This window comes from Neopsephotus bourkii, unplaced genomic scaffold (assembly GCF_033783945.1).
Source record: "Neopsephotus bourkii isolate Nb327-2 ecotype Australia unplaced genomic scaffold, CSIRO-AGI_Nbou_v1 NB_1624, whole genome shotgun sequence".
Lineage (NCBI taxonomy): Eukaryota > Metazoa > Chordata > Aves > Psittaciformes > Psittacidae > Neopsephotus > Neopsephotus bourkii.
In genome coordinates, this window is record NW_026902099.1 from 12,012,724 (window position 1) to 12,033,071 (window position 20,348).

The window sequence follows — 20,348 nt, forward strand, 5'->3', positions numbered from 1 at the left end:
TACGAAACAAGTACATGTAGCTTAATGACATGGACAGTGGCCAAGTGGATAAGACTGCAAATCTGATTTGAGTTAGCTTATTACAGCTTTGTTCCTAACCTGCTGACAGAGACAGGGCTGACACAAGTCGTTGTCCTTGTCTCTGCTCTTTTCTCTTATTTACAAAATAGGGGTTTTTAAGAGTTTCAGGAAAGAGTCCTTTAGGTTCTTTCATATGGAGAATGGTGGGAAACCTCCTTAGCACTAAGAGAAAAAATCGTCTGTGTCTGGGTTGCCTGGGACTGCCAGCTGCTTGTCAAGTCCTCGACCAGTTTCACTCCGGAAGTAATTCATGGTGCAGGATAATAACTTGTGTCTCTCAGCAGTAATTTCTTGGAAGCACATCTCTGGTTTCTATATTTTCCTGGACCTGGGGTACCCCAAATGTATTCCTAGTTTCCTGTGGCCCTTGTAGAGGAAGAGGTTAAGGAGAGAACTTTTACAATGGCAGTTATTTTTAGAGACTCTCCCAAGGTGTAAAAAACCAAAAGAAACATTAAGTGCTCGTACATAAAATGATAAATGTTCAGATGTAGCAGTGAACTGTAATATAAACGTTTGAAGAGGACTGTTTGCTCATACACTTCCTTCCCCCCATCATATCAAACTGAACAATCAGTCAGCAATCTTCATTATCCTAATTGGTTGCATATACTTCTCAGATACATTTTTCTCATGCTTTTGTGCACTTTCATAAAGAGCTGCCAGCTGAACTGAAACCCTCTCCACCCTTGATTTTGGAGTAACAAGCAGTGTTCTTAAGCAAGCATGAGCAGAATGTGAAGGTTCTGATTTTTCAAGAGAATCCTACAGTTGCACTTCTGAAAGTGCCCTGTAATACCACAAAAATACTGATGAAAATATGCATCCATGTAGGTTTTCTTTCCTTTTTAGAGCTTTGATTAGGAAAAAAAGTGTATGCACGTATTGCATTTCTGTTTGGTCACCCATTTGAAGATGCATGTAGGATTACATTAAATATCACTAAAGTCTGTCCCTCAGGGCTCAGTGTTAGGGCCAGTGTTGTTTAATATCTTAATTGATATTATTATTATTCATTGATGGTCTGGATGAGGGGATTGAGTGCACCCTCAGTAAATTTGCAGGTGACACCAGGTTCGCTGGGAGTGTTGATCTGCTAAAGGATAGGAAGGCTCTGCAGGGGGATCTGGACAGGCTGGATCAATGGGCTGTGGCCAGTGGTATGAGGTTCAACAAGGAAAAGTGCCATGTCCTGCACTTGGGCCACAACAACCCCATGCAACACTATAGGCTTGGGGAAGAGTAGCTGGAAAGCTGCTCGGTGGAAAAGGACCTGGGCATGCTGGCTTGACAGATGGAGGGCGCCTATAGGGATGCTGGGGAGGGACTCTTCATTAGGGACTGTAGTGACAGGACAAGGGGTAACGGGTTAAAACTTAAACAGGGGAAGTTTAGATTGGATATAAGGAAGAAGTTCTTTCCTGTTAGGATGGTGAGGCACTGGAATGGGTTACCCAGGGAGGTTGTGAATGCTCCATCCCTGGCAGCGTTAAAGGCCAGGTTGGACGAGGCCTTGGGGGATATGGTTTAGAGCGAGGTGTCCCTGCCCATGGCAGGGGGGTTGGAACTTGATGATCTTAAGGTCCTTTCCAACCCTAACTATTCTATGATTCTATGGCTGAACATGTGCCAGCTTGTGCTCAGGCAGCCAAGAAGGCCAGTGGCATCCTGGCCTGTGTCAGAGATAGTGTGAGCAAGGGCGGTGATCATCCCCCTGTACTGGCACTGGCAAGGCCTACACCTTGAATCCTGTTTTCAGTTCTGGGTCCTTCACTACAAGAAAGACACTGAGGTGATGGAGTGGGGCCAGAACAGGGCAACAAAGCTGGTGAAGGGTCTGGAGCACAAGTCTAATGAGGAACAGCTGAGGGACCAGGGGTTGTTTAGCCTGGAGAAAAGAAGGCTGAGAGGAGACCTAATCACCTTCTACAACTACCTGAAAGGAGATTGTAGTGAGATGGGGATCACGCTCTTCTCCCAAGTAACAAGGGGTAGAACAAGAGGTAACAGCCTCAAGCTGCACCAGGAGAGGTTTGGATTGAGTATCAGGAAAAGTTTCTTCACTGAGAGGGTGATCAGGCGCTGGAACAGACTGCCCAGGAAGGTGGTGGAGTTGCCATCCCTGGATGGTGTAGGTGAGGCCCTCAGTGATACGGTTTAGTGATGGACTTGGGAATCCTATGGTAAAGGTTGGACTTGATGATCTTAAAGGTCTTTTCTAACCTAGCTGATTACAAGATTCTAACTTTCTAGATGTTATGAATAAATGGTAAAACTCTGCAGGGCTATATACACTGAATTCTGCTGTCTCACCTATTGAAATCAGGCTGAAAAGCTCAGTGGTTATTTCCAACCATTAAATCTAATAAACCATCTGAAAGCCAGAGTGGGATATTTAAACTTGCATTCAGCAGTCTCTGGGGATTTTCATAGGAGAATGCAATTTTGCTTTATTAGTCCTGATAGATGTATTCCAGTGTACTTGAAATGCATCTCAATTACACCAGATCAAGAAAGCTCTGCCTCATTTAAGTTAAAAAAGCATGTGCCAGGGTACTTATGAGTGATTTGTAATCACTGTCTTCCTTAGTTGCACTGAATTCCACACCTTGCCAAGCTGTCCTGTCTGTCAGGAGGATTTCTGATGCTCAGTTGGCTGACCTGTAGGACAGGCTACAGAAGCTCATAATTCAGTTTATTTTTAACGTTAGCTAAATTGCGCAATTTGCTTATTGCATAAGTTGGTAGGATTTTTGTTTTATTACTAAAGAAATGTCTGCTGACAAAAATGATATTCCAGTAATTTTTCATGCACAGCAAAAATTGACATTTAATAAGTGTACATTGTAAGTAGCAATGTGGTTAAGGCTCATAGCTTACGAAAGCATTTCTTGAGTTGTAAAATGCTAGCGAGAACACTGCAGTTAGGTTAAAGTCAAGTAAACAGAACTCTTAGTGGTAAAATGAAAATACATTTATAATGAAATGGTTGAATGTCAGAAAATACAGATTACCAGAAGGCTAATGCTCATTTGAAATTCAGTGATGTCAGACATGCTGAGAAGTAGTGGCATTGCAAATTACAGATTTGTTGATTTTTGTGTGTTTGAGTTCCACTGTTTTCCCAGTGGTGTTTTTTTATTGTCTTCCATCAATGATAGGTCAAGTGCAGTGTTAAACCCTGCTCTTCCAGAGGAAATAGAAGAAAATTGGTCAGTGTTTCATTTTTAAGATCATTTGATGGACCTGTCAGAAAAAAATTACCGTGGAACATGGGTGCTTTGTCTCTTTTGTATTAGTGAAGAAAACTTATGCTCTGTTTTTCTTGGCATCCTTGAGTGCTATTTATTACTTTAATGGGAGTAAGCAGTGAAATATTATGGGTAAATCAGTTAGTTTGCTAAACTCTTTGATAGCAAACACATGAAGTTTCTCAGCTACTTTAACTGTTGTCTGACTGTTCCCCTTGGGTGGCTCTGATAGCTGGTGAAGAGTGATGGTGCAGCTTGCACAGGCATCTTGTTTTCTTTGCAGTTAACAAGATTACAGCTTTGCTGAGCTTGGATTTGCATGGTGTTACTTGCAGTTTGCTAAAGGCTGTGAAATTATGCCCCTCCGAGTTCAGAGCAGCATGTTGTGTTATAATGCTTGTGGGGAGGAAAGAGAGGAATCAGGAAACGTGTGGTCATCAGACTTTGTATCAAGCCCAGTGTTCTCACATGAAGTTACGAAATTGTAAGAATGTACTTATCTATCCAAGGCTTACTTTAATCATCTTCCTATTATTCTAAGCAAAACGTAAGTGTTTTCTGGGAGATTCTCCTGTGTCTATGTGAGGCATTTAATTTTCCCATTCAGTTTCTGCTTTCCAAGGTTTGTAGGAGTACAACAAGGAGCCAGCAAATCTTCCAGCATATGGATCTGAATTTGAAATCATATAGAACTTTGTGTCTCTTAAATTCAACTTTTGGGGACTTTTGGTGAGTACCACATCATGCTTCAATGAGGCCCAAAATGCACTGAAGAGTTGTCATGAGATCTGGTACCTGTGATCACAGGGCTTTGTTGGCTTTGATGGACCTCAGATGATGCACTGGCTCTGGGAATACATTAACCTCCCTTCTTTACCACACCTTGCTTACAGGAAGTTACAAACCCCCCTAATGGTTTATTTGATTTTAATCAGAAACTTTGGTTCCTCAAAGGCTATGAACAAAATATGAAGACTTTTTCAAGTTAAATAGCAATAACTCCTTTCCTTGATCATGCTATTAAAAATTAAGGCAATTACTTAAAGTTTGAAAATGCCTGGAACTTTGGAAATAGTTAGTCTTAATAAAAGTCACAGTGAGTAATACAGTTATTTTTAATTGAAAAAGGTTGTTCTCAAAGATAATGTCATTTTAGCATAATCTGCTTTCTTCCACTTATTCCTTTCTATTAGCTGGATTTTTAAGCTGTTACTGTTTCCAAGTAATGAAGGGAAATGACACATAATCCACACTTACTGTTCAGGGTGGCAGTTTTAGTGCGTTGATACTGCTTCTGTAGCTTTACATTAGAGAATTGTAAATGAGACCAGCTGGTTGAACTGCATGTAGACTAGATCCTTTATTACAGTTAGATTGAATGCATGCAATCTATACCTGATTGTACAGCATCCACCTCACCTTCTGTTATGATGCCTCTGACAGATTTTTACATTAACATTTCTTCTGTCTGAAGGAGACCCCTGAGAAAATTCACAGGGAGGAGCTGTATCGTCTGTTCACAGACTTTAAGGTATACAAGATTTTCTAGACTTGTAAGGACCTGGTTGTTTTCTTTTTACTGTTAAATTCCTGGTGCCAGAACTAATGCAAATCAAGAAAAATGTCCCTTGCAGGGACAAGATGTAGACACAAGAAGATGCAGGAGGTGTTCAAGAAATGCAAAAGGCTTAACTAGCTATTCTTTTTTTGGTTTTAGCTTTTTAACTAGCTTTTCACCTTGATAGAAGGGGAAAAACAATTAATGAAATCTCATACTTGCAAGGGCAGAGACCCTTGTGGTACATGCTGAATTACTCCAGTACTGGTGTTCCAGATTGGCAGCCATTCTCAACAGCAAATAGGTGCCTTCACTTGTTACTTTTAGTGCTGTTTTTCTAAGATTTAGTGCCTGATAGCTAGGATATAGCTATAAGGAAAGAGTTAGCAAAAATGCAAGTATTGGGAGAACCAGTCAAGTTGTTATCATAAGAGGTGGTAAGGTTCCTGAGATGCAGAATGAGGAGAGCCTGACACTTGTTCAAATATCACACTAAACTGATTATGTGTGTTGGAGTCATCCTAGGGGTTTTGGCAGCATTGTAATTCAAATGTTGAGACCAGCACAGGAGGGAATACCGTCTGCTGCAGCTCTCTGTCCTTTGTGTATTTCAGGCTTGGAGTTTGCCTTATCTGTATAGATAGCTGCTGCCATTAGCACTAGGAATTCCAGATGGTTTTGTTTTGTTTTTCTCAGACAAGCGAAGAACAGTTGCATATAAGTATTCTACCTTATATAGTATTTTCAAAGCTTGGACATTGATAGAAACCTTGAAGTATTTTCATGCATAGCTGTTCAATGGATGTTCTTATTAGGAAAATTCCATGCAACCACTCATGTCTTAAGAACAATTGGCTGCTGCACATGAGCAGCACTTAAGGTGTTCAAAAGCCACAGGTGGCTCAAGAGTCCTGGACTGTCATCCAGGTCATGACTGAGCTATCACAGAATTGCAGAGTCATAGAACCAAGTAGGTTGGAAAAGTCCTTTAAGATCATAAAATCCAACTATGTGTTTTATCCTTTTAATTGTGGTGTATATATACAGACAAGAGAACTCACATTCTTTCATTCCAATATAATTTGAGTGTTTATCCTCAGTAATCTGTAAGAGATTTAAGGATCACTTCTGTTATTGAAACTAGCATTCATATATATGTATATATATATGGTGCTTATTGAAAGGAGATTAGATTGATTCCCCTCCATCCTCTCTGCTTTTCTATCACTGTTAGCTTGTTTCTGGTTTGCAGCAAGCCTCCTAGGGTATCTGTTGGCAGCACAATGCATTACTGAGCCCAAATTAACTCATGTATTAGAAGCATGAGCTTCTAATAGCTGTGCTACTGTGCCACTCCATCCAGATCAATTCATATGCAGGCAAAGCTCAGTGCATGTCATGGCCTTTTACAGTAAGCTTTGGCCATTCTGCATTAACAAAGCTGTATGCCTCTGTGATTTTGTGTTTCTAAACATTCTGCTTATTTAAAAATCTAAAAAGGTTCTTCAGCATGATTTGAGAAGAAAAAGCTTCTTCCTGGAAAAGATATAGCTAAGGTGCAGAGAGGGTGATAAAAGTCTACTTATTCAAACTTCCCTACAAGAACAAAGGGACATGAAAATAAATTGTAAGTGGCACTATAAAACAAAAGGAAGACTTTTCTGCCATGCAGCATATTTAGACTCTATATGATTTTGTGGACACTGCCATTATGATGCATGTAAAGTCTAGTTAGACAAATTCAGACAATTAAAATCCATCAATGGTTGTTGAACACAGAAATAGCATGTCTGGCTCAGGAGATCCCTATGCCACAAAATACTGAGAGCTGTATCATTTGGATGCTTGCATTGCTTGCCAGTGGTCAGTAGCTTCAGACATGAGTTTACAGACAGTATCCTGAGAAGAGTCCTTGGACTGATTTTTTTGTTTTGCATTTTAGCGCCTGTCTTGCTGATGTCCTGTCTCTGACGCTGCATTTTCTGCCGCTGCTTACTGTGCCAGTTGTCTGTTTTATTTACAATCCATAAGTACAAAAGATAGCTTTTTACATTTCTGCAACAGACTACTGACTACTTCCTCAAAGGTGATGCATACACTCATCAGCTAAAAAAATGCGTAAGAACAAGCTCAATTTTCCATCCATAAAGGAAAAATGCAACAGTAAATGATTGTTTTAACTGGTATAATAACTATATAATGCTAGAAGTTCCCTGATTCAATTTATTACAGATTTTGTAATTATTTTTCAACTGTTGAATAAGTAAGACCCCCTTTGTCCTGGTTTTGGCTGGAATACCTTTTTATTAATTCTGCTCCCCATCCCACTGGGAAGGTGGGAGTGAGCGAGTGGTACTTAGTTGATAGTTGGGGTTAAACCATGACACCCTTGAAATGGTTGTGCCTAAGAATCTCAGTCTGGTGAAAGAACAACAGTTTAAAGCCAAAATGAAAACTTAGAAAATTGCTTTTGCCACCAAGATAACCTGATTTCAATCATAGTAGATAATATCTGGAATCAATAATAGCTTCTGGTCATATGTTAGTAGGAAAGGAGCAACGGTATCTGCCTCATTAGTTCTTATGTGCAGATCTCTGGTTATTTCAGGCAAAAAAGTTTTAAGAATATAACCCAAAGCAAAACACTGAAGTGGGCCACCCACCCTGTTATCAGCTAATCAATTCCTTTTCTATCAGAGTGTCTTGCTTCTGTCAGAACCAGTCCCGTGTTCCGATCCTTCAAATCTGTTATTTTCCAGTGTGGTTTTGCCACGTTTCTGTGTAGTTTATAGGCTACACCCGATAGTTGGGGCATTATGACTTGGAGCACTGAACTGGACTCTATTTTCAACTCCAGCATTTAGAATGCACAATATGTCCAAGTAGTTATTAAAGTAAAATAATTTTAATTTTTCTACCCGATATCCTTCCTTCACCTCTTTCTTCAGTTGAAGGACTGGTTTTTATTAGGTGAAACCTGGGTCTGCTACTGTGGTACAAATACTTGTTTTTGAGGTAGTGGTAGTTGCTGTAGATGTTGCTTTTACTGCTATTGATTCACTTATATGGGGGAGGGTTTGTTTTGTGTGTGTGTGTGTGTGTGTGTGTGTGTGTGTGTACATCCTGCTATTCAGTCAGGAACTGCAGTGTACTGTGTGTCTCCTTTTGTAGTGTTGAGCTTAACTGTGACATTGGGGCATCTTCAGCACTGTACCGTATTGCACCCTTTGTGGGGAGACATTTTCATCTTGAAAACAATGAGTCAAGCCAGCCATGAAACCAGCACATTCTTGGTGGGTCTCAAATGCATCTTTATAATGCTAACTGATATGTAAGATTTGAGTGCACTAGTTGCAAATAGAAAAAGAATCTTCTTTTATTTTTAAGAACAACAGTGTTTTAGATGAGCAGAGGGCGAGTTCCTGCATGCAAAAAACCTTAGGCTTTAATTGAGACCTTGGGCTTGGATTGATCTTTTTATACACCAGGCCTTGCATATGTAAAACTGTCCAACAGCAAGCACAGACAGGGTAGTCTGTGGATGGAAGCAAGAAGTTTAAGTTTCTTTTGAGAAGCTACAAATAAGAGCTCCATCAGATTATTTATTTTCTTTCTTCTTTCCTAATTGCAATGGTCTGATACGAATGTAAATATTGGAAACCTCTTTCCAATTATTCACACATGTGCTTGTAGTGAAAACCTTTGTGGAACCCATAGAATTGATGTCTTTTGTGGTCCTGTGCCAAATTCTTGACTGAACTGACTCTGTTCTATTGAAATGTAGAAGATGAATATTAAGAAAATATTAGAGCATTTGATGAATTTTAGTAGTTAATCACAGATCGGTGACTTAACTGGTTACTTCATAAAGGTTTCAGATTCCCTCCATAGTTCTCACAGAAACAGGTTGTTTCATAACTTGTGGTTCACAGCACCTACCCTAAAAATGTTAAGCTTGGCATGAAACATAAAACTGCTTTAATATTGCAATCACTGTAGTTCTCGCCGTTTGATTTCACCTTCTAAATGGATTAGGTTTTTGTGTCCTGCAGTGTGGTCTTACTTTCTTACCCTCTCAGTAGCCTTTGGCAGCAAGAAAATATTTAATAATGCCAGCCAGCTGCTGTATTTGATCTCAGTTTTTAAAACACTCCTGAGAATATATCCTCCTACAAACTTTTATTGTGGAGTTACACGTTTCTCCCATGTCCGAGAGGTGATTGAAGAGGGCATCAATCACTGTGCCTGTGCTTGAAGCACAAACAGGACATTTATATGACCTTCAGGTACTACAATGACAAAAAATTGTATCTAGATGCAGGTGCTTTTGATATTTGGCTTCCTGGGGACATGCATGTTGGTCTGCAAAGACTGCAGATATTGGCAGGTGAGCCACATTCAGTGCATCTTTTCTCCTGTCCATCTGCCCTTTCTAAGGTCTCTGCTTGCAACAGTAAGTTGCATTGGAAATGAGAAAAGGGGATAACCAAACCAACTACTGTTGCTGTAAGAGTGAAAATGGTGCATATTTGATGTACATGCCTTGGTAAATGCTGTGTATATAAAAAAGTCCAGTTCTATGAGTATGATAAATGTGTACTGCTCTCAAGTTAGGTTGAGAATACCTTAAGCCATGGTCACTGCAGAGTTATTAATTGTATGCTCACTACTACCAGGAGAAAGAATTAAGGAATATCTACAAAGTGCTACAGAATAATGTGGCCATTTGAAGCAAGGGCAAGAGGTTTAGGACATCAAATTGATATCATGGCTTGCTTAAGAACACAGCATCCTGGCTGAACAGCTGAACCCTGGAATCTTCTCTGGTGGAGTGGTAACTGCCTTCTTCTACAGCTTCATTATTCTCCCTTTAGTCTACTTATGTATATACAGCACAGATAAACTAAGAAGGCATGAGTAGCCACCTTCTGCCTCAGTCCCGTTTGTGTAACATGACTTGATTAGTAGAAAGTTAGCCAGGTAAACATTTGTGTGATAAGTTTATCTGTGGATTTTTGTGCTTTGCTCTAAACTCTACTACGCTGCAGTCCACAATCTTTAGAGTGGCATTGCTAAATACTATGGGCTACCTGTTTTGAGTCTGACCTCACTGCAAGACCTCTGCAGGAATCCAGCCTGAGCTTTGTGAGTCAATCTGGTAAATGTGCTTGTCTCAGTGATGCAGGTATTGCCCTCATTTCTTTCTTTCTTTTCCTGGTACTCTGCAGGCTACCCTTCTAGAGGATATTTCAAGGTATCATTTTTTTTCTTCTATACATACCCTAAAATGAGTTCCAGCTATTTTTTCCATTGTGTCAGGTTTCAATCGTTTTTTTTTTTGTCCTAAAAGTTTTTCTTTGAAACTTCTATAAAAAGAAAGAAAAAGATCTCTAACAGATCTAGTAACTAAGTAATAAAAATTGAATGTCACAGCAAAGTCAGATCAAAACAATGTGACAGGTTATATTGGCTCTTAAAGAAAAAATTACTGTCGTTATTTTTATCTTATGGAGTTTAAAAATAAGATATCTCAGAAGTGTATGCTTACAAATGTAGTAACACACAAGGGTTTGGTTTGGTTTTGCATGCTGCTTCTGGTAATTCCTTAATTTTATTTCAATGCCTGTAGGTACTATTTTGCTGGGCTTCATGGTTCAGTTGTGATTCTTGAAAGCAAGAAAGGTGGTCAGAATGGCTCTTCATTATTCCAGTCCCACAGAGGGATTTAGATACAGTTTTTGGGTCCTTGTATAAGAATTAACTGAAAAAAAAATCATTTTTCAACTTTCAGATTAATTTTTTCAATGTATAAATACTGTCTTGAAGCTAACCCTCTTTAAGAATGGTATACTTGATCATAGTGGGGGAATGAAAGTAGCTGTTCTTATTTCATAGCTCTTATTTCATAATGTTTATCTCAGGGTATTCTAATTCTGTGTAAGTACCTTGTTCATTTGGAGTAACACCAAAATGAATACAGGTTTATTCAATACACATGAGGCAGGGAGGTGGGGGAAGCTCAGTACTACAAATACTGGTCACGTATAGCATACTCTTGAGGACTAACCAGGTACATAATCTCACAGGCTTTATTCAAAGGCATAAATACAGGCCATGGGTAAAGCACAGTGATGATTTAGTGGTGATTGAATTCAGTGAGTTTTTAAGCCTTCAGATCTGTCAGAATAAAGATTTGGCAAAAATGCTTTTCATACATTTTTATGCATGCCCTCCTGTAGTATAAACCATATCCTGTTTGTTTACTCCTAGAATCTGGAACTTTCTGGCAAAGATTCACAAATGAATTTTCACTTTTTGTGGTTGCTGACAGCTAATCTTTCCTCCTGCCTTTGATGAATAATGTGACAAACACAGGCAGTGGGTGACAGGTTATATTATGTTTGAGCTGACAGCAGGCAAAAGCCACCAAAATGGATTGTTGTGACTCAAAATCTTGCAGGTGCTCTGATGGAAGAGCAGTTACTTTGTAAACGTACCTGTACCCATGGGGTTTCCTTTTGGCTTTTACATGTGAAGATTTGTTCTTACACCTCCTAGCTGGTGTGTTTTTTACATTGGTGTGAAATTTGGGTTTTCCTGTCTGGATGCGTAGATATCATGTCTGGAGCAATCCCAGGCACAGATGCAGGTTGGGCGGAGAAGAGATTCAGAGCAGTCCTGTGGTTCAGTGTGTTCCCACAGCCCAGAAAGCCAACCGAATCCTGGGCTCCATCAAAAGTAGTGGGACCAGCAGGTCCAGGCAGGTGATCCTGCACCTCTACTCTGCTCTTGTGAGACCTCACTTAGAATATTGTGTGCAGTTCTGGTGTCCTCAATGTAAGAAGGACATGGAACTGTTGGAACGAGTCCAGAGGAGGGCCACGAGGATGATCAGGGGACTGGAGCACCTCCCGTATGAAGATAGGCTGAGAAACTTGGGGCTGTTGAGCCTGGAGAAGAGAAGGCTGCGTGGAGACCTCATAGCAGCCTTCCAGTATCTGAAGGGATCCTACAAGGATGCCAGAGAGGGACACTTTATCAGAGACTGTAGCCATAGGTCAAGGGGTAATGGGTTCAAACTTAAACAGGGGAAGTTCAGGTTAGATATGAGGAAGAGGTTCTTTACGCTGAGGGTGTTGGAGGCACTGGAACAGGCTGCCCAAAGATGTGATAAATGCTCCATCCCTGGTGGTGTTCAAGTCCAGGTTGTACAAAGCCTTGGGTGACATGGTCTATTGTTAGACATCACTGCCCATGACAGGGGGCTGGAACTTGATGGTCTTAAGTTCCTTTCCAATCCAAACCATTCTGTGATTCTATATTTGATAGCCTTAGGCCACTAATTAACAGCCATGCTGATATTTGAACTCAGTTTCTAAAACACTTTATGAAGGCCATTTTTGTCTTCAACTTCTAAATTAAGCTCCAAAAGAATATTACAATGCAGAGAATCAAAATCAGTATTGCTGTCTCATGGCCTGAGTTAGGCAGTATTTTAATTCAGAATTTCAGATACAGTAAGCATAGGGTTGAATAGCTGATCTGCTATTTAGCATATTACTGGATTTTTAGTGTTTACAGGAATGAGTATTTTGAGTCTTTTGTGTATTATGTTTGATTCTGAGTGAACTTTTTAGCACCAACAATATGAGTTAAATTTTTACTGTTTTAAGTATTTGGGAACATCAGTGCCCTGGCAGACATTCTGCTTCTGAGGCATGTTTTATCTCCAGCAAGGGAAGCCCATTTCTGTTACTCTTGTCCCAGCCTGAGCTCATGACCTCCCCTTCACTGGCTTCGGGGAGGTTGCAGGGGAGACAGCATGCGTGCGTAACATTTTAGTGAACAGCATGCTTTAGTGGTCTCCACTCCCTAGCAGTTTCCTCTCACTTGGAATTACAGGGAGTGTTGGGTCTATAGCATCCATTAAGCAACTGTGAAATAAGGTTTTCCTTTTGTGGCATGTGTGTGGTATAGATGGAAATAAAAATGCTGTCACTTTCAGCTTGCAAAATTCTGAGGTCTCATATGTGTTAGTGTGAGCATTTGGAATAAAACAGTTTCTGTCCTTCAGGGTAGTTATGGCCGGTCTAATAGAGTTCCACAGTACAAATTTTCCATTCATATATAGTAGGTCTCTAAGTGTTCTAAGGTTTTTTCCAAGTCCTGTATTTTAAATTTTCTGCTCATAGAAGTGGCTTAACCTCTGGTTCTTTCTACAGCTTATGAAATTTTAGGACGCCTGTTTGTTCTTAAAGGGAAGCACTTAACTTCCCCTGTTAGTATACTGTTTTTGTTAGCAAGAGGAATATTTCTATTTTAACGGTGTAACTAATTGAAACGTATTATCTTTTTCAGTAATAGCTGGTTTTCGAGGGACAGTCCCACATGGCCTATCACTGGAGATTGGAGACACTGTTCAAATATTAGAGAAATGCGATGGTGAGTTCACCAGGTTGGAATTTCAATGATAACAAAGTTTCATATAGTGTTGAACTCCATTACCATTCATTTATTTTCTTCAAGTAGCACATTTTTGAAGTGAATAATATAACACATTTTGGCCTCTTAAATTTTTTGACAATTCTAGTGAGCTCTAATCCCTATAATTAATTTGCAGTTTATTCTTTTTATTTAATCACTCAGTTTAATAAACATTTGTAGAGGGTAACAGTTAAAATAGCAAGGAGTTCATATTGTGATTCTTCTGCTTTCTTGGTATTTCCAAGGAAAGTCTGGCTGCCATCAAAGCTCTTTTAAATGGATTCAAAGTCATAAGCTTGAATCGTAAAGCAGTGTAAACATTCTCTTCAGCCTCTATGGTGAGGTATAGAATCATAGAATGGTTTGGGTTGGAAGGGACCTTTAAGATCATCTGGTTCCAACATGCCTGCCATGGGCAGGGACTAATGTGAGTAGAATGCTAATATGATTTTAGCAAATGTTCATTATCCAGTTAAGAGAAATTAAAGATATTAAGAGAAATAAAGTTACTTATTTTTCGTAATCTGCCTCCTTAATACATTACCTAAGGGACACACAGTTAAAGAGTAATACCTGAAATGGGAGCTGTTTTAAGCAAAATATCTTTCATTTTATGAAAAACCTTTTAAATTAGTTCAGTCTGTTAGCACCATGTAGTTATTATTTCTGTCCAAAAGGGAAAGATGAAATCTGGTTTACATATGGAAAAGATTTACATAGTTTACAAAACAAAATGTTCTTTCTTCACAGGATGGTACAGAGGATTTGCCTTAAAAAACCCCAATGTTAAGGTAAGGGTCAATTACAGTTTTGTGTTATTTGGCAACAGCATTTATTTACTTTTTAGAAGTTTGTAGTCTCCATGTCAGTTTATTATATTTACCTAGAAGAAAACTAGAGCTTAGTGTTAAGTGTTATTGATAGTGCTTTAATTAGATTTTGACATGGATTACACTTCTGAAATGCTCCTATGTGTTAGAATGAGGCTCTGCTGAATTTCCTTTTATTTCAGATTTTTAGATTGTGAACTCAGAGGAAGATAAGTTGAAGGGAAAAGACTACTGAGAATACAAATTGTAAACGCTGCTGGAAAACTTGACAAGACTGTGCCTATTTTTCTTGATGCTATGAAATAATTTAGAGCAGTCAGTGAAGGCAGCTAGTTCATAGGAGCCATATGCAGACTATCAATTGAATAAAAGCTGTGTATTGTCATATAAAATACATGGTTCATTTTATTTTTCTTTGATGTGTAGTCTTTAATTTCCACAGTAGTATAGCTGATGGTACTCTAAACCAGACTTCACTGATATTTTTTTTTCTGCATTTAGACATGAACTACTAGGAAATTCATATTTCAGCATTTGTTCATATTTAATGTTTAAGCTTTATGTGTCTTATTTGTCTCTCCGTTTCCTTAATCTATCCTGTCAACTTGCTTCTGTGACTGTAAAGACTGTGGTTTTTACATGAGAAATCATTTCAAGATTTCCTCTTTTTTTTCATCAACACTAGAGTTTTTAGTCTTATTAAACCGTTCTGTTGCTTCTTTAACCTCCATTGTAAGCTTAGCTATTTTTTCCCCCTTTCTTCATTTCCAAGCCTCTTCAGCAGCTGAATAGGGCACAGATATGTTAATTTCAAAAGTTTCTAGGTGCTGTTATCGTAAGTCATTGACCATTTGTGTCTAGGCGTGCAGTGTCTGATCACATAAATTCCCTTTGCTTTATATAGAAGGTCAACGTAAATAAATAAATTTAGCCACAGAGTATAATCTGATGTTTACTACTTTGACTTCATTGATATATATTGCAATTTGATTTATAAGACATGAGCAGTTGGGATTTTGTTATTGCTTCTTCTGTGTCTTTTGTTGCAATTCTTAACACATGCTTGCTGTCAGTCTTGCTTTGTGGTCTGTCAAATGTGTTGATAGAAGTTATGAACAGGTTTTCTAAACATGACTTGATGTGTGAAGAAATGAGATATGTATTTTCTGCTTTCCTAGTGTGAATGCAAACAGTTTTCTGAATCGGATTTTTGAAGGCAGTCTTTCTGAAAGTAAAATAGTAAGAGCACCTTGTAACTCCACTTGTTATTGGTATTGCTCTGTCAAGATTCTTCCCTTGTTATTCTGCCAGCTTTGACACTCAAAGAAATATTCCGTGGCAGCTGGTCCGCAGTAAGAGTGCATATGCAGCCATCCTGTTTTCTGGCACACTGTTACAAGTGCAAGGCTGTACATCTTACTGTCCTTGGGAGATGCTCTCCAGAACTACTTTACATTACAGACAAGTGGGAGCAATTGTCTCTACATAGTAGATGTGTTTTCGTCAAAGCTCTAACATCTGTGTTAAAAGAAAATGGGTCGCCATCATTACAAAGGAAAGCTGTATGCAGCTGTGCTTATTGTAAAGAGAACCTATATGTGTATTCCCTTGCTGCATTATGTAACAAGCTGTAGCATATTACGTTCTCAGCCAGAAGCTTGAAGCTGAGTTGCTTCATTTTGTATATTGTTCTGATTTATGCAGGTTAGTGTGCTGTAAGAGCTGCAGAACTGTGGCAGGAGTGCTGCTTGTTCAAAAGAAGAGTGGAGGGAGCTTAAGTAACTAGAAAAGGTTCTTTGGTAGGGATCTACCATAGCTTTCCCGTGCACTAGGGAGCGTAATAGCCACCAAATAAAACTTTATTTTTATTGAACTTTGTTAACTGTAATTTTTTTGCTTAATTTTTGAAATAATTATCTGAAGATATTATTTTTAGGACGCTTTTGTTAAGACATTACCCTCCCCACACACACAGTTGTTCCTTTTCTTATCAGGGTGGGAATAATTAATAAGAGTATCCAGCATAAGTGAGCTCTTAAGCAGTCTTCTACATGTTCTACACCTGTTTATCTTCTAATTTTCTGAAGTGTTGAAGGATTTAACCTCTACTGAATATGGCATTTTAGTTTCCATTAGATCTATGCTGACTATATATCTCACTCTCTTGCAAGTTTTTTGGTAATTATTTGGAGGACTTTTAATTCAGCATACATTTGCATATTCAATGCTACTAAATGGTACTCCAAACTCCTGTAAGGGGAAAGGGTTTTTTGTGTGTGTTTTGTTTTGTTGTGGGTTTTTTGTGTGCGTTTTTTTGTTTGTTTGTTTGTTTGCTTGTTTGTTGGTTTTTTTTTTTACATAAACTGTTTTATTTTTCAGGGCATATTTCCATCCAATTATATTCACTTGAAAAATGCCTGCGTTAAGAACAAAGGGTAAGTGAAGTGTTCTGATTCAAATATTTAAACATGGTCAGTTGCTTGAACCAAGTCTTTTGCTTATAAGGTAATGATTTTGTTATTTAATATCTTAACTTCAGTTTACTGCCACAGGGCTTAAAATGTTTGTCCTTAGCTAACCTGGTACTCCTCCATGGTTATAAGGTTGGAGCAAGGTATTTTGAAAAGACCTGGAGCACAGTTGGGACTATCAGCCTGTATTGTCTAAAGGACAGAGAAAACAATTACATGTTTTCACTTCCTGTTGGTAAGTTTTGCTTGAAAAAGGTTAAACCATGACAGCAGTATTGCCTCAATTAGAAAAAGTTATTCTGTACAGAAGCTGGCTATTAACCTGCTGTTTAAGACGGGTTGTTTTCTTAGAGGACAGCAGCTGTTCCATGGCACACAGATACAATAAGATAGCGTAACAGTTCAAGGGCAGAAGATTTCACTAGCACTGTAATTGGAGATGTTTTTTCCTTTGTTTCTTTCCTTCAGGTGATGGAGAGACAATAGTTATTTTTGACAACAACTGATCTATATTCATTTTTGGAGGAGTTAATAAGAAACCAGAACAATTTGCTAAAATTAGTTTAAATTTTTTTAGAACTCAAATGTTCTGACTAAAAGAAACACTGGGTTTTGGCTTAGATTATATATATTTTTTTTTTAAGATGTAACACTTGTGAGAGTATTGCTTTTTTTTTTCTTTTAATTTCTCAGTGATCTTAGTTCAACACAGTTTTTTCTGAAGTTTTACTTAATTTGAGAGTAATCACATTGTATTATTTATTTAGATTTATTAATTGAGAACTGATACATAACAGTTTGAAACCTATTTAGGTAAAGACATTTCTCATAATAGTTGGATGCCTAAACATCAGGTGTAGGTGAGCTTTACTTTGGGAGCATGAATGAGTGAGAAGAAGGTCCATTATTCATAATGGGCAAAAATAATCATGATAACTGGAATCATATTAAAAAAAAAAGGGCTTATCCTCTTACTGTTAAACTCACTGTTTTTTGCTATGGAGTTCAAACCACATGTGGTTTGTCACGCCCTAGGGTAGTTTCTCCTTTAAAAGTGGTTGTAGATACTACTGAAGGTTCACTGAAATAAAATAGTTGTAAAACTTCACAATAGAACAAAACATAAAGATGGATAAATATTTGGTAGCAGACACCACAATGGTACTTGCAGGGAGTTCAACCTTTGCTGCCTCTCTTTTCTTCCTTGTGTATATTTCCCCTTCAGGCCATGTGCATTGTCGACAGGGGCTCTCACCTTGTTGTGCTAACTTGGTTAGAGAGAAATGATACAGTGAGAAAAGTGATCCAGGCCTGAATTCAAACCTTTCAAATGTACTGTGTGTGAGAACAAAGCGGCAGTGGTGACAGTATGCAAGATGATGGTGTGGTGGAGAGTTTGGTCTTGACCAAAGCAACACATTTTTTTTCTTGGTCAGAATCTAATAAGCAAGGACTCGCACTGTACTAGCTTTCTTTTGAGTTTTTATGCCCTCTTTCGGTTGAAAAAACAGCATTTTCTGTCTTATTTCTATAAACAGAGATGTAAAAGAGTGGCAACTGGTTTGGAGTCTAAAGTGGCAAAATCCCTTCAGAAACTGTGGGATTACTCTGCTGTGAAAGTATTTGACATGCTTATCATGCAGCAAAAAACCCACCTTGACTTTTCTAGGACTAAGACTTTCTGTGGGGATTAAATTATTTTCATCCAAGAGTTTTCCATGGGGATTAAATGAAATACACTAATGAAGTGTCACAGGCTGATGGATCACCCATGTAGGCTGTTAGACATCACATTTGGCAGGGCAGAAGTCTTTATATTAGTAACTGTAACGGGATTTGTAATACTTGCGTAATGTCATGTGTTCTTCTGAATGTTACAGACAATTTGAAATGGTTATTCCAACAGAAGATTCTGTTATTACAGAAATGACATCAACTCTTAGAGACTGGGGAACGATGTGGAAACAACTCTATGTGGCAAGTACCCTGAATAATATTACTTTGATTTAATACCAACTTGTTTAGATGCTCTAGTTTAGTTAGTTGAGTCCTCATTGTTGAAGGAGACTGAGGGGTGATTCTTGATTAGCAAATGTGCCTTGGATACAAGCTCCCTTGGCTGCTTTTCACTGCTGTGTCTCCTGTGAACACGCTGCAGTCTGCCATCCTTAGGAGAGGTTTCAGACCAGTGACTTATTTCTTCACTGTAAGAAATCCTACTATTTCCTTCTCTTAATTGGCTACCACCATAAGTAGTAATTAAGATTTTTTTTTGTGTACTTACAAAACATGGAAAGAAACATGTTAAATCTTTCTCTTTATTCTGACTGAAATTCAGTCTTTGCTGACTGTTCTGCATCTTTTAAATTTAATTCCTTTTCTACGTCATAATCTAAAAGAACAATTGCTATAATTTCCTTTTTCTGTGCTGACTTCTACTTCCTCTGTTAACTGAGCTGGTTTGTTTTGTTTGGTTTTTTTTTTTACTTGACTGTAGAGTTGTGTCTTTAAAGGTCTAACTAAAATATTTTAGTTTTAAATTGTGATTTGCATCATGATTGTCTACTGTTTTTAACATTTGACCTTCTAATCTGCTACATTACAACCAAGCCATGGTTTGCACTTGGCAGCGTGTGCACACATAAAATGTAATCAAAACCTGTTCATATGCTTCTGCATATTCTCCAACCTCTCATCTTAATTCATTGCCGAGTTGATAATTATGACTTAAATTGTGAGAAGGTTAGCCACCTTCTGCTGATACCGGGGCTGCTTCTGCTATGTAAGAAACAGCATTGAGAGGTGCCAATATACCTTCTACAAGCTGGGATGGTACAGAAGTAGCCAGCCTGCTACCTTTTGGGAATTATTGTATGGCTTGTGTTCAGAGAGGCTGTTCAGCACCAGGTGACCTTTCTGAAACCTGCAATTGGAGCAGTTGCTGATCACATAGTGGAAGCTTTTACAGAAGAACCTACAAAATAAGTATTTCTTACTGGTAGATTCCAAGTAATAGTATCATTTTAAACTTAACAGTGGAATTTTAATTAAGCAGTATGAACTGTTCCTTGAGAAACGAGAAACTGTTTCTTCAGAGCTTTTTTGAAATCTCTCTAGATTATGATGGGAAGTATTTTTCTCAAATGTCTGAAGCATATCTTCATGTATATTAGCAACTATATTAATACGTTGGCTTGTCCTGGAACAAAGGAGTAAAAATATGGTCCTTTAGCATGGTGACCTAAGTCTGAATGCAAACACAGTTTCTTAAAGATCCACTCAGTGCTTTGAGATACAAGAAGCTCAGACAAATTCTAATGCTTTGGAAAAGAAAGGATACCTGAAAATTTTATTTTGAACTTAATAGTGCTGTTAAACATTAACATGTTTCTTGTATTCACATTATAATTTACTGCGGTAGAGCTTATAATCAGATACTGAAAACAAAGATGCACCCGAATTAGTGTTTATTTGATTTGGTTTTTTTTAACTGTAGAAATTTAATCTTTGTACACTAGTTTCTGATGGAGAACTCTGAAACCATACTTCAGCCTGTTTCTCTGTAACATTCCTCTAAAGTCTTTTTTTTGTATGACCTTCTTTCCCCTTTTTCTTTTTCTTACAAAGTTCATATATTCCTATTGTTTTTACTGAAGTTGTTTCTTTTTCTGGC

General features: G+C 38.3%; 1 protein-coding gene across 1 annotated transcript in view; it reads left to right on the forward strand.

The window, feature by feature from the left end:
* Positions 1–20,348, forward strand: part of DOCK4 (dedicator of cytokinesis 4) — a 249,616-nt gene that overhangs the window by 79,250 nt on the left and 150,018 nt on the right. Inside the window, exons 2-5 of the mRNA XM_061373099.1 lie at positions 13,249–13,332; positions 14,125–14,165; positions 16,584–16,639; positions 18,556–18,652. Coding sequence (XP_061229083.1) covers positions 13,249–13,332; positions 14,125–14,165; positions 16,584–16,639; positions 18,556–18,652 — 278 coding nt within the window. The remainder of the gene's footprint in view (positions 1–13,248; positions 13,333–14,124; positions 14,166–16,583; positions 16,640–18,555; positions 18,653–20,348) is intronic.